The sequence below is a fragment of the Fragaria vesca genome, linkage group LG1 (genome assembly GCF_000184155.1).
Source record: "Fragaria vesca subsp. vesca linkage group LG1, FraVesHawaii_1.0, whole genome shotgun sequence".
Lineage (NCBI taxonomy): Eukaryota > Viridiplantae > Streptophyta > Magnoliopsida > Rosales > Rosaceae > Fragaria > Fragaria vesca.
Genome location: NC_020491.1, coordinates 20,012,985 through 20,027,165, shown reverse-complemented (window position 1 = coordinate 20,027,165; position 14,181 = coordinate 20,012,985). Strand labels below are relative to the sequence as shown.

Below are 14,181 nucleotides of genomic sequence, written 5' to 3'. Positions count from 1 at the left end.
TCCAAGTTAGTACAACCAGGCATGTCCGTGGAGGGTCGGTAGTGCGAGGCACACTTCAAACCACTATCTCCTTAATTTCGGACAATTCTAAGACATCACACTGAGCTTGGATGAGCCTAGTTGAACAATTGATGATGGAAAATCCGCTATAGGGTAGAAGACTTAACCGGAAACACATCAGCGATCCTACTTAAGGATGCAAGGCCGTGCGTCATCTTCGCTTGGAAGAGACTAAAACGGCACAATCTAACCATGTAGATTGTAAATATGCCATGCTTCTAAGGACGATGTAAAAATGTACATCTTGTTTGTAAATCAATACGAACCATAAGAGGAGAATAGTTTCATAACTTCGAAAAAATTCTCAAGGCATTCGTTATTGTTAATGTGAGTACATCGAGGTCTCAAATAGATGAAGGACGTCAATACAACGCCTTAGTACATATAGCTTGGAACGAAAATCAATGTCTAGTCGATGACGTCAAAGTCATGGGTAGCTAGAGCAGGATCCGAATCTTTGAAATTCGCGATCATGAGGATGACGTTCTTGTCCTCATATTAATTTTCTATACCTTTTTGTATGCATTCACAATTTGAAGGAGCTTGACAATCTTGAACCAGTGATCCGAAGATCCACAACAGTTGCATTGTCATGAGCTGATGTGAGTAGTTTTGACAAAATGGTGTCTAGACCGGGAGTGTCGCTATTAGAGCCGGCGACACCTCCCCCTCTTTTCTAGACATCGGCACGACGTGTTCTGCCGTTGCCATGACCCATATTGTTGTCCCCACATTAGAGGATAATCACAAATAAGTTTATCACATTAGCGTATATACAATTCCTGTTTGTATGATCAAAATCAAGTCTCGTTGGTAATTCCAAACCAACTTGGAGGACTTCGAGAACTTGATGATGATCGAATCCGCTAAAGATTATGGATCATGATGCCACAAAAGATCATCGACAATATGTAGTCAATTAAGGTGGTAAGCAATCCACTTGACTAATAACTCAATAAGTAGAGTTATATGAGTGCATTCCATAGTATTTTGTGGTCGTTACTTTTTGCACAGATTGCCATTGAAGGCTTTTGTCAATGTGGCGCTTCAAAGACTTTGAGCGCATGAGATGTGAACTCTCGGCATCTAGGCTTGTTAGCCTTGGGGTCAAAACATGTGGTTTAATCCTTTCCAATGAAAGGTTCCACAGATACCATGCGAAGATTCGCTTTAGGCATCGAGTACGTCAAAACTCAAAGAAGCAGAATGTTACATTGCTCTTGCATACAAAACCAAGCTATTATGAGACTCGATAGAGGTCACAAACAATGCTTTAATGGTTTGTCCTTCGGATTGATCATACACAATCCGGAAAAGCTACGAATTGATCAAACACAATTCGGAAAAGGCCTCGGATTGATCAAACACAATCCGGTGATAGGTCGGGGTTGATCATACACAACCTAGACAAGGAAGCAAGAGTGATCAAACACACTCTTGACCCGCGAATAAAATTCTGGGATTTTTGGTACCTGCACACACAAAATCCCAAGCATAGAATGGAGATGGAGAAGGGAGGAAAGAATTTTATCCTCCCCGAGTTATTGAACTTGGAAAAGTTTAAGGTTTCAAAACATACCTTTCTAGAGGCTGCCGAGAGGAGAAATAACGTTTCGCCTACTTATACTTCGAATTTGGGGCAGAAAATTTGACAGGAGGAGCAGCTCTGGATGGGGAAGCTTCTGTCAAAAATTCAGGTTGATCGGAGCAAGGGAAGGTGGTGAACCGGTGGTCGGTAACGGCGGCGGTCTGGAATCTTCCGGCGGCCGGTTCGGAGACTTTACTGCCGGTTCTCAGGGTGAGGCCGGCGGCGTTGGATTCGGGGCGGAGAGAGCTTTCTAGGGATATAAAATTCCAGCGGAGGGCAGTCGGAATTTTGGTCGGAAATCGGGAAAAAACAAGGCTGCCCGATTTTAGGGTTTGGAAAACAAATGATGGGCTATTGGCTCTAGGGTTAGAACAAAGTGCATGATAACGTGATGAAGGATAAAGTGTAGAGAAAGGGAGATAGCAAGAGAATCATCATCTTATTCATTGATAGGAGTCCTTTATATAGGGAATTACACAATACCAATATGGTAAGGATATGAATACATAGATCTAGTCTAACTACATATCATATTGGCATAAGGCCAAGACACACATAAAGAATATCTAGAAAGATACAGAATATCCTAGAACAGTATGAGAGTATTTCATTTTCATTCAGCTATTTAATTTTCATTCAACTATTTACTTACCATACAGAATTTGAATTTGAATAAAGATGAAACTAATTATGATTAATGTTGTATACCCATATAAAATCAAAATTAAAAATAATTTGATTACTAAAATACTCCTACAAATAACAATCTCATACTATGAATTGGTACGAAGAACCTAATAGATTTAACAACCTCACACGTATATATCAATTAAGAATAGAAAAAGATTGATGAAGAAGATCACCAGGGATGAAAGGGGAGAGATCCGTATATTTTATTTAGAATGAAAAAAAGACGGAGAAGATCACCATGAAAGAGAAGGGTGAGATATATAAACTAACCTTTGAGTCCAGCAGTTTTCTAATGTTGAGGATAGTATATGTATATTTATGGTTGAATTATCTGTATATATTTAAATTATGTGAGGGTATGCCTAGAGGGTTTGATACTTAAACTCATCTCTCTCCTTAGGTTTCAAATTAGGGTTTGTCAAGAATCAGTTCCTAATAAGTAGGTGGGACTCACATCCAGTCCAAGTCTTTGATCGTTTTGACGAACGCCTCCCATATGCTCCTTGTCCCCGAATGATTTCACATACGACGGCTACAAGGCCACGTATAGTGATCACGGCCCGATGGTCTTGTGGCCCAATAGATCTAAAGATATGGCTTTGAGGATGAAGTTGATTGGGCTCCAGTCATGAGTTAGGATATGAGGACGAAATGCAAGGTTCTAAAAGGGCGGTTTAGTAAAAATAATGGGCGTAGGAAAAACAATGCCCCCGATGCAAAATCAAGGATAAGATTTGGATATATTTGTTTCGCCGGATCCTGCATGTTGTGGTGAACCATCACACACGTCATCGTACCACGTTATATAGCCCACTTATCAAGATTCAACATCGTTCTGAATGTGAACTAGATTGACTACATATGTCCCTCTTAATAAGGGATCTAGAACTATGATTGTTGATAGAAATGTATGTTATGGTGTTGTGAGTGTAAATGAAACGGGGCGACATCGTGTTGTGCTTGACATTGTCTATATCGCCCACAACCCTGAAACTGATCCGTATAGCAATATTTTCTTATGATTATCTAATCGAGTATGAAACGAAAGCTCTATGTACAGACAAAAGCTTTAGCTTCAGCTCCGCTTCATCTCTAAATGTACGAATCTTCTTCAACCTCACCCTATTAACCATCACCTACCATGCTTCTTGTCCTTGAGTGACTTCACATACGACAGCTACAAGGTCACATATAGCGATCATGGTCCAATGGTCTTTCGGCCCAAGAGATCTAGAGATATGATTTTGAGGACGAAGTGGATTGAGGTTTGGTCAAGAGTTAAGATATGAGGACGAAGTGCATAGTTTGAGAAAACAATGCCCCCGATGCAAAATCGAGGATAAAATTTGGGTATATTTGTTTCACCAAATCTTGCATGTTGTGGTGAACAGTCACACACGTCGTCGTACCACGTTGTATAGCCCGCTTATCAAGATTCAACATCATTCTAAATGTGAACTGGATTGGCTACAAATGTCCCCCTTAATAAGGAATCTATAACTATGATTGTCGATAAAAATGTATGCCATGGTGTTGTGAATGTAAATGAAAATGGGCAACATCGTGGTGTGTTTGATATTGTCTATATTTGCTTACAGCCCTGAAACTGACTCACATAACAATATTTTCTTATGATTATTTGATCTAGTATGAGACGAAAGCTCCATGTTTGAAGCCGAGCCTTTTTAGCAATGGGGCTTTGGGGCGTGATCCTTCATTTCTATGCCTTTAATTTTTTCCTTTCCCCGGTTTATTAATGTAGTTTCTTTAGAAAAGAAAAAAAAAAAGAAGTAGAAGAAGAGTTCCAAATCTCCATGCAGAGATTCTAATAGTGGTGAGCTTGCTATCTGATACACCCTAATCATAGCCTCATAGGTTCACCGTACATACACTTGTATCTTTGAAGTAACTATATGTTGTCTCATCAAGTCGCAAACTTGGAATGATGTAGCAAGCATGTGAGCAACATGCAGCAGCCATGTGATGCGAGGAATGTAAACCCATTTGTCACACATTCGCTTTCCCAGAACAACCCACTCCTTCGTATTCAACCATTAAAGCAACGACCTTTGTGCCCATGAATGGTGCATGTTAGATGAACAAGTTAGGGACTTGAGGGTTAGTCGTTTATGGCCATAAAGTCTGATGAGTCTAGTTGAAGTGGTTGCAACGTTGAGCTAACTCACCAACACATTTGTCCTGTGTCTTTACTACACTAGCCTGATTGGCTATATATTATTAGAAATCGGCTGTGCTTTGGTGTCACAGTATTAAGCTTTTCATGGCGGGATCCTTGTCTCTTCTCAGAAGGGTTTATCTTTCCCTCTATAACTGGGCCGTTTTCATCGGATGGTAGATGACCCAGAACAAAAAATTGAATCTTTTTGCTTGTGCATTCGTTTTTTCGAGTACCCAATTCGATTTTGGTTCTGGGTTTCAGGTTTCAGGTGCTGTATCTTGCTGTGAAGACGCTTTGGGAATCGGGCCATGAGGAGGTTTACAATGCCGTGGAGCGCCCACTTCAGTTTGCTCAATCCGCTGCGTTTTTGGAGATTCTTCATGGCTTAGTGGGTGAGTTGCTTTGAGAAAGTTTGAGAATTTTTGGGTGATTTCTGTGGTGGGTTTTGGTTTTTGAGTGTTGTTGTTTATTGGTTTTTTGTGTGTGAAGGTTTGGTGAGATCTCCTATAACAGCCACACTGCCGCAGATTAGTTCGAGGTTGTTTCTGATTTGGGGGATTCTGTGGAGCTTTCCTGAGGTTGCTATGAGAATTTTGAAGTTGTAGTTCACAATTAGGCATTATATGTTTTAAAGATTTTGGCTTTTGGTTTTTGAGGTTTGGGATTTTTAGTAACCAAGATATTGCTTATTGCTGCAGGTTCAGAGTCATGTGCTTGTGAGCTCTTTGGTCATCAGCTGGTCCATCACTGAGGCAAGTGATACTGATTTTCCTTTTCTTTCCGTTTTAATTGTTCACAGCTCTGTGGAAAATTGTCTGTTGTGAAGTTGTAGCTAATAGAAACTGCACTATTAGCAAATCTGTGGAAAATGTTGCTGTTCTAACTCCCTAGTGATCTGCAAGTCTATAGTGTATTTATCTTTTTAGTTTTAGCTACATCTACAATCTGGTTTAGAAACATTACTGCAAATCAAGATCCAAGTTTGAAATCAAGAAATTGTATTTGGTGCATCAAGGTTAATTGGTCTTTGCTTCCAATTAAATGACTTTGTCCACCTTGAAAGAGGACTTTAATCATTCAGATATTCATGGTTAAGGTAGATACTTGTTTTTTTTCAGATAATGGAGTGTGCATCTGTTGACATATGTGATTCTCATCCAAGTTAAAGGGTATAAGACTATAAGGAAAGGTCTTTTGCCACCAGAGTTTGTTGCTTTTAGCAAATGATTTAGAATACATTTTGCTTCAAAATATGCACTACAGATAAACTTAGTATAGCATGTACATGTCTGGTGTCAAATTCCCTTGAGAAACACGATGTGGAAAAAGTAGTGTCATAAATTGACTAGAAAAGATTACAGTGTATGTATCTTTTTATCTGTTGTTCCTTAAGAAAATGGGTCCTTAAAGTCTATTCTAAATCAAGATCGAAGTAGGAAATCGAGTGATTTATTTGGAGCATTCAGCATAATAAGCCTTGCTTCCCATAAAATGGCATGAGGGAACTCTAGCTGGGTCTTTCCATTAGAACATCAATTGTCACGTTCGATCTCAATTTTAAAGATGGTATTTCATTTCACCCGATAAAAATGTTTCATGCCATGTGTGGTTATCATCCAAGTTCGGATATTATTATACTGAAAGAGTTAAGTTTATACATTTTTGTTTGAAAGCCTATAAAAGGACTTACATTACCCTGGCCTTTAGCTTAATAAAAAGCCTTTTGCAATCACAGTTTGAAGTATGCAGGCAACTTTATTTCTAAAAGCAGTCAGCTAATGAAAGATCACCCAAGCCTGCTTGCTTTCTAAGTTCATGTTGTTTAATAACCTATCATAGCTAAGGCTTAAAATTCTTCTACTTCTAATCTAACTTCTGTGCTAGCCTTTATGTTAAGTGGTATGGGAGCAAAATTGCTTCTCTGTTGACTTTTCCAGAATTTTAAACTAAAAAGTTAGGCTGCATCCTATAATTGACTGCTATCAGTTTCAATACTTAATAAATTATAGAAGTTGGAGAATATATTCACATTTATTTCTTTGATATTTCAGATTATTCGTTACTCTTTCTATGGCATGAAGGAGTCTCTTGGTTTCTCACCTTCATGGCTCCAGTGGCTCAGGTATTACGTCATTTTATGCCGGCTTGTATTTGAATGGACTTCATTTGAGTTCTGTGATACTTATTCGTTTTTTTTTTTTTCCCACGCCATGTAGGTACAGCACCTTCATATTGTTGTATCCAATTGGGATCTCCAGTGAAGTTGGCTTAACATATCTTGCCCTGCCACACATTAAGGTATCAAACTACATGATCATAAAAGCACCATTATTTTTTCCCTTCTTTTTTGAGGGGCAGTTAGGTGTGATATCTGCTTAATCACTAAAGCCTACATGCTGATTCATTTGCAGAGTTCTGAGAAGTATTGTATAAGGATGCCAAACAAGTGGAATTTCTCTCTCGAGTACTTCAATGTTGCAGTTATAGCCATCGCATTCTATATCCCAGGTATATAGTATAAATCATTTGTTGGCATATGTTACCACGATTGTCTAACTTTATCTCTTTTATTCATTTCCAAAATGGCTTTATCTTTTGCAGGCAGTCCTCACTTGTACCGGTATATGCTCGGGCAGAGGAAGAAAGTTCTTGCAAAATCGAAAGCGGAGTAGATGGCAACACACTTTTTTCTGTACAATTTCTCTTGATTTTTCATGTGTAAGATGGAATTTCATTCTCGAAAAGCTCCAAAAAGTCATTTCTTTCTGCCTTTCTCCCAATTTTTCCACGTAACCTTGGGTTCCAAGAATCACTAATGACACCACATTCACAAATCTATTCAGATCTTTTGCCATATACTTCAACCCAACACAATAACTTGGCGTAGGCTGAACGTGAAGTTGTTTGGTTGTTGATTATTATTTTACAAGAAACTCGTAAATCAGTCGTGCAAGATGCACACCGGGAATGATTTGGGTTGAAATTGTGTCGAAACACAAGGTTCTAATCAGCGAACATTCACAGTTAATGAACTGTGTCAACATGGTTGTCCCTATTCCCGACTCTTTGCATTGCAGCTCAGTTCAGGAAATAATCGAAATATAAATAGAACAACACGACGTACCCAACCGTCCATTTCTATTCAATTGAAAGTCGGTGCATTAAATAGTCTCAGCTAGAAGAATTATTTTCTTTCATTATGGGACCAAAGTTATGTGGAATAATAGCCAAAAAATGGGGCACTCTATCTCGGATGGTAATCTAATGAATGCTGAGCTCTAGTAGAATGAGAACACAGTAAATTAAAGGCAAATGAACATTAAATTCCCTTCAAAAAGAGTCAGAAAAATCCTACTCCATCTGAAAGTTCAGATCTACACAGATTGGACTCATTGGAGTAACAAGGTGCTAAAATTGTCAAAAAGTACAACATCAGAACACAAATGATTTAGAAACTTAAAAAAAAATAAAAATAAAGAGGAAAAGAAATCATCTTCTTCCATTTCATTCTTCAGCAGCGCTGGCAGCACTCAGATCCACAGTCAAGTCAAGAACCTAGAGCATGAAGCATCCATATAAGTTTGCTTGTGGTCATGCAAGAACTCAAATGTGACAATACCATTCTGTCTTTGAGCAAATCTAGATATATGCTTAACAACTGAAACAACTTAACAGAAAGGCAAGGCAAATAAGAAGCAATGGATTGAACTACAACTTCAGACTATATGATCATAGCATCCTCAAGATACTCCCCTGGCTGTTAGAGCTTAACGAATTACAAGAGTGTAGCAAGTCTATGCGATCTATAGGCGGACACAGAGGGGTCGAGTGGGGGCAGTTGCCCCCAGTGAACTTTCTTTCTTGCTAATCATCTTCTTATATATGTCAATGTTCATTTGATTTTCCCCCATCATGATTTAACATATACATCTATTGTTTAAAAATCTGTTAATTAACCCACAAAGGAATATATCCCAGATAGTCTGATAAATGATTCTCTAGATTTCTGGTTTTGGGTATCAATTTAGGTGATCTTTTGAGGGGTCTGGTTGAACTTGAATTCATATATTGAAGTTTTGAAGTTGGAAAGCTTGCAATTTTATAGTGCTTCATTAGGATTTCATATAAATGGTGAAAAAGACTTCGATATTTTTCAAAATAATACAAATTAACTACATGAAGAGTTACGAAATTAATGGAGTGGAAGTGAAAATGGACATTGAGTCGTCTCTGGAGGCTCTTTAGCCTCAATTTTTTTTTTTTGTCCCCCACTTACAAAATTTTCTGCGTCCGCCACTCAAGATCGAAAAGCTGGAAATTTTAGACATTTTTACTTCATTTTGGTCCAAATTAACAAGGATCTAGCATGTTCAATTTACAAGTTGGATCACGCAGTAAAGTTGAAAAAATTACCTTTCCAGTTATGTTGCCATACATGGCAATCACATCTTGTACAGTAGTCTCAAAGTGCGTCGTAGCGTCATAACTCTGCAAAAGATTCCAAATTCAAGAAATTAACAAAGACTCGAAATTCTTGATCAGAAGAAACACAAACTAGAAAGCCACATGTGAATATGCTCCAACTTATATTTGGCATAAACACAATCAACTGACTACAATTGCCTACAAAAATCGATTAGTCGGCAAAGCAGGCTCGTCCTCTCTGAGCAGTTGGAAAGGAGGGACACTAGAAAATAACAACAAACAAACAAAAGTTTATTAACTAGAGATGAGGATTCTAATCTTATTGCATGTAGATTTATAGTTCTAAGCTAAGAGGAATAGTACTTCAAGTGAATACTAAGTTAGACCTCATACTATCAAATTATCCACAAAAACATGTATATCCCTTCTGATCATTCTCTATTTTCATATACACTAATAGCCGTTGCCACGGGTGGGCATAAAATCCCGTAATCCCGAACCCGTCTCGGTCCCTTCCCGAAATTTGCAGGGACGGGACGAGATTTAAATCTCAAAATGTTAGGCCCGTCCCGTCCCATCTCATCCTTATACAACGGGACGGGACATGAGACGGATAATTCAAGTCCCGTTTAGGCCCGTCTCGTCCCGACTATTTTAATAATTGATTTTTTATTGATTAATATGTGATTTGAAGCTTTTATTTAAGTGTTTTGATCTTAGCTCTTTATTTCTTTAAGTTAATAGGTTGTCTCCAATTCAATAATAGTGATGTTTAATACTTTAATTTGTTGATTGTTGTAGACTCTCTTCTTACACCGTAGTAGTGATGACAGGTTTAGAGAAAGTAAGTAGTATAAACTCTCTTATTACACTGTGTTGTACTTGTAAATGTGTTACAAGTGTTTGTTAATACTTAATAGAGTAAAGATCACTATAAAACTATAAAACTCTTTCTTGTACTTACAAGTTTATTTTTAAATTTTTTTATTTGGAATTAGGCCCGTCCCATCCTGTCCCGTCCCGTCCCAACCAGGATAGGGCCCGGATGGGATGAAATCTAAAAAACACAAAGCCCGTCCCGTCCCGTCCCGATTTCAATATCTGGGACGGGCCATGGGATTAGCTCTATCTCGTCTCATCCCGTCCCATGCCCACCCCTAGCCGTTGCTACTTTAAGTCAAAAACAGAAATCCCCTTAAAAGTAGGGAATGCCAATCTCCATACTAGAATGCAGCTGAACAAAGACGATACATATTCTAGCATTAATATAATCTGATCCTACCTTGATAAGAGTTGTTGTAGCCCATGGATACAAAGTGAAGTATAAATTTTATGCAGCTTAGAAATAATCAAAATGGAAATGTCATGTTTTCTTACCCCAGAGATGAAACAGTGGTCAGCTTCAGACTGGTTAGTAGGTTCATATCTATCGTAAGTATCAAAGAAGATATCATCTACAGGTCCCAGGAGATCCGTGCCAGGCTTCAACTCAACCTGAGGATTATCGGTCTCCGCTTCTGTTAACACAAAAGCAATGTATTTCCCTTTTGGAGCTACATTGTGAGAATAGGAGCAGCAAAACAGATACCTGTCACAGAAGATACAGGAGCACAATGAGAAAGGTCTTATGGTCTGCATTAAACTTATGTTCTAAGATTTGCTGTATCATTATAGGTTTTACCAAAAAAAATCATATAATGAAACCTTGAGTATCTCATTTGAATATAGAACTTGAGCAATCATAACATCTTTGATTGGATACTAACATTATCCAACCAACCGGTCACTAAATTTTCTTTAAGTTCATGTCTCTAGGATACTAAACTTACCATGAGAAAAACAATAAGAACATTCAATTCAATCATTATTCATCTGGATCAATATGGGTGCATTTGTACACACATCAGATAGGTAACTTCAATGATAGTAATATATATAATTTGATAATGGTCATTTAATGAGAACCTAATTCTCAACCTAAGAGCATATAAGGACAGCTAAAACATAGTACATGAGATTTCAATTCTCATATATGATCTTGTTGTTGGAGAACAGGTTTCCAAAGAAGGATTATCCATCTCATAATGCAACTGTACACAAGTAAGACTATGTACTCACACAGGAAAGGCACTTACATATCGGATTTGCGTCCAAGTTGCTTCTGAGGCAGAATAACCTGCACTGAATGAGAATCATTGGTGTTTGGGATGGGATGGCTCATTATACATATAGCACGGGCAACTTTCCCCACCTTCGTCACCTGTTGCTCAAATCAGTTAATGTAAAAATTACTCATGCCAAATGACCTAGCTGATACGGAAAGATATATATTGTTACCTTATCAGGCAAATATGAAGGATCACATACAACTTTTTTGCACTTTGCAGTTTCACCTTCTGAAGTCACACCAATTACCTTTCCACTTCCATCAAACTCTACCTGCCATTTTGCAGCATCAGTGTTATGTACTCGATACAGCCAATGGTAAGTACTGGATTGACTTCAAAAGCACACTTGGTTCTACCTCTCACCATATCTCAGTAAATACTGTTATGTTTAGACACACAGCACTGTTTTGCAGCAGTACTAGATCTAGATATAGTATTTAAGAGGTTTATAGATAATAAAGCAGCATTTCATCTGATACCAACAACAGGCCAAAATGTACCTTGCACTCTGGCTTGGAGAGCATGTATGTGCCACCATAAACAGCACTCAGCCTTGCAAATGCCTGCCAATTTCATAGCACTAATTGTCAGAAGAACTAAGCAGGATATTCAAAGCAAAATAATATCAATGGTCGAGTACATACCTGGGGTAGCTCTCCTAGACCATATAATGGGTAGATATAAGGAGAACCTCCTTGAAAGCGTGCTAAGGACTCTGCATATAACTTTCCAAAGGAACAAAAAGAAAATCAAATACATAAACACTGGTAAGCTCATTATGAAGTGCAAGTGTGTATGAACAGCCGCCTTGAAGATCAACATCTTCACAAATAGGTCACAGTTATTGATCAAATGGTAGGTCATACAATAATGATGCTTCTGAACCCCAAAGCTCAATGCGCTTCAAATAATTAAAACTACTTCAGAAGATAGATTGACGAAACCTCTCTCTAATCTTGGAAACTATCACTTCTGTGGTTGCTCGTAGCAAAAAGGATGCAACTGATCTCTCCAGCTTTTATAACTCATCAGAAAAAAATATATGAAAAGGACTGATTCATTACCTTCATCCTCTTCACAAAAGCCAGAGCAGGCTCTTCCAAGTAAGTATCATCCCGGTGGAGTGCTAGTGCATGCCCAATGAAATCAACTGTGTTGTCATCTAGCCCGTACTTCCTATGTTAGACACAAAAATTTCAATAGATTCATACAATTCATGTATCAGGAGACAAGCGAAAGTCAAGAATGAAAAGGAGAAAATATGAGGAATTACGAAATAAGTTCTTTGGCTGTAACTTTGGTGAGATCCATGCCTTCATGAGTTTTTGGATCATTCTCTTCAAAGTCTTGCACATAAAGGAAAAACTTGCGAGCACGGCGCTTCTCAAATAATCCCATGAGTGGAGATTTAAGAGCTTCCACATCATTAGCTGGTACTTTGTGGACCTGCAACATGATGCTAGATTCATTAACTTATTCAGGGTGGAAAGACAATCAACAGTTACATATGTCATATAGCAGATAAATGAATGGTGACTCAATGAAACAAATAGTTATTAGGCACATACCTTCCCTTTGTTATACACAAAACTACCATCTACAGCCTTGAAATTTAGATATTTAGTAACATCGGTGTGAATGAGGACGCGAACCAAAGCACCATTTGCCATCATGAACTGTCAAAACATGCAAAAAGATTATATAGAATGTCTTGAGAACAAGTGGAACAATAATCATCAACAGTCAGCACTTATAGTCGACTTCAGTTACTAAACACAGTTCATACTAAAATTGCATTCCTAAACAAGTTTTGATGAGAAAAATAAATAAAGAAATTTGGGAATCATGAAGACAATGTTGTTACACCAAATAGGCTTGGCTAGAACCCTGCTTTTCTTTTGGTATAGCTAGATCCAATCACTTATGGTTAACAAAGTAATTGACCAAAAATATCAACAGTATATAGTTATATGCATATTATCACAGATCAATGCTGAGAAACATATACATTAGTCTTGATACCTTGGGGATCATATCAACATTGTAGTCTCTACTTGAGCCCAAAGATTCTGGAGGCTTATCATCACCCCTGAATCTCTTCCAAAGCTGTAATCCAAAAGTAAAATCAAACAATAGCCAAATTGAAAATGCATGCACACGCAGATACGAATCATAACTAATGAGAATATGAGATAACTATGTCACTTAGTAGCAATGCAAGGTGAAACAATGTACACTTACCTGATTGAGATTAAGTGAAGTAGACTCTCCTCCATAATAGTCATTCCTATCCATATGCAGTACCTATTTCAGGTAAAAAAAAACAGTAGCAACCTGATTAGATCTATTCGTCCACCACTTATACAACTATAACACAACAATGAAAGTTGATCTAGGTGATGTAACAATTTTACCAGTGTAAATCACAATTACCAAGTGATGGAAGAAAATAAAACAAACAATCAAAGACCTATAATGCATTGAAACTTTACGAAAACAATTCGAATTGATCCCAATGCATGTTTGGTTGAGATGTGCATATACATGATCGAGATTGGGGTGACTAAATAGGTACCTTGAGACCATCAACGGAGAGAAGACCGCTGAGAATGCATTCTTTGAGGCCAGTTCCGAGCACTATGACGTCGTATTCTTCATCCATTGCAAGCTTTCAGATCAGATCAGAGAGGAAGATGGAGCCTCTTTGATTGAATTGAATCTCTGTGTGTTTGATAGGTAGGCAGAGAAAGAGAGATGAGGATTAATGGGAAGAAGAAAATGGTAAACAATAAAGTGAGGCTAGAGTTATGTTGGGGAAGAGAAGGAAGGGGTCTCTCGAGCAAGCGCTGGAATTTCGGTTAAAACCGTTATGATCTGCACGTCGGGCGCCACGTGGAGCCTTAATAGATTTTTGAGAAAATGCCCAAATGCACAAAAAAAAGTAATAAAAGCCCATTTGAATGAAAATCTTATGTCTATGCCCATTTCAATGATTCTTAATAAAAAGATTACCCTATCCCTATCATTTATCTCACCGGATCTGAAATTTATTACACCACTCTCTCTCTCTC

General features: G+C 38.0%; 2 protein-coding genes across 2 annotated transcripts; one reads left to right on the top strand and one right to left on the bottom strand.

Annotated features, from left to right (window-relative positions):
- Positions 1–4,373: 4,373 nt before the first annotated feature.
- On the top strand, positions 4,374–7,374 carry LOC101300284 (very-long-chain (3R)-3-hydroxyacyl-[acyl-carrier protein] dehydratase PASTICCINO 2A-like). Its single transcript, XM_004288469.1, has 8 exons — positions 4,374–4,690; positions 4,779–4,909; positions 5,007–5,095; positions 5,216–5,269; positions 6,569–6,639; positions 6,734–6,815; positions 6,929–7,025; positions 7,119–7,374. The coding sequence occupies exons 1-8, from the start codon at positions 4,620–4,622 to the stop codon at positions 7,187–7,189; spliced, it is 666 nt and encodes a 221-aa protein (XP_004288517.1). The 5' UTR covers positions 4,374–4,619; the 3' UTR covers positions 7,190–7,374.
- A 647-nt stretch (positions 7,375–8,021) lies between these two features.
- Positions 8,022–13,772, bottom strand: LOC101299707 (rab GDP dissociation inhibitor alpha-like). Its single transcript, XM_004288467.1, has 13 exons — positions 13,686–13,772; positions 13,352–13,414; positions 13,133–13,216; positions 12,679–12,786; positions 12,384–12,556; positions 12,175–12,286; positions 11,755–11,835; positions 11,611–11,673; positions 11,280–11,381; positions 11,078–11,202; positions 10,320–10,530; positions 8,931–9,005; positions 8,022–8,072 (listed from the first exon to the last, which is right to left on the bottom strand). Exons 1-13 carry the CDS (start codon positions 13,770–13,772, stop codon positions 8,022–8,024), a joined length of 1,335 nt encoding a protein of 444 aa, XP_004288515.1.
- Positions 13,773–14,181: the final 409 nt, after the last annotated feature.

Excerpts from the sequence above, each read along its gene's own strand:
- LOC101300284 (XM_004288469.1), top strand. The coding sequence starts at position 4,620 with ATGGCGGGATCCTTGTCTCTTCTCAGAAGGGTTTATCTTTCCCTCTAT. Across the intron at positions 5,096-5,215 it reads TTCTGTGGAGCTTTCCTGAG|GTTCAGAGTCATGTGCTTGT; the intron begins GTTGCTATGAGA and ends TTATTGCTGCAG. Across the intron at positions 7,026-7,118 it reads CATCGCATTCTATATCCCAG|GCAGTCCTCACTTGTACCGG; the intron begins GTATATAGTATA and ends TATCTTTTGCAG.
- LOC101299707 (XM_004288467.1), bottom strand. The coding sequence starts at position 13,772 with ATGGATGAAGAATACGACGTCATAGTGCTCGGAACTGGCCTCAAAGAA. Across the intron at positions 12,787-13,132 it reads ATGTTGATATGATCCCCAAG|TTCATGATGGCAAATGGTGC; the intron begins GTATCAAGACTA and ends ATGTTTTGACAG. Across the intron at positions 9,006-10,319 it reads ACCACTGTTTCATCTCTGGG|AGTTATGACGCTACGACGCA; the intron begins GTAAGAAAACAT and ends AATCTTTTGCAG.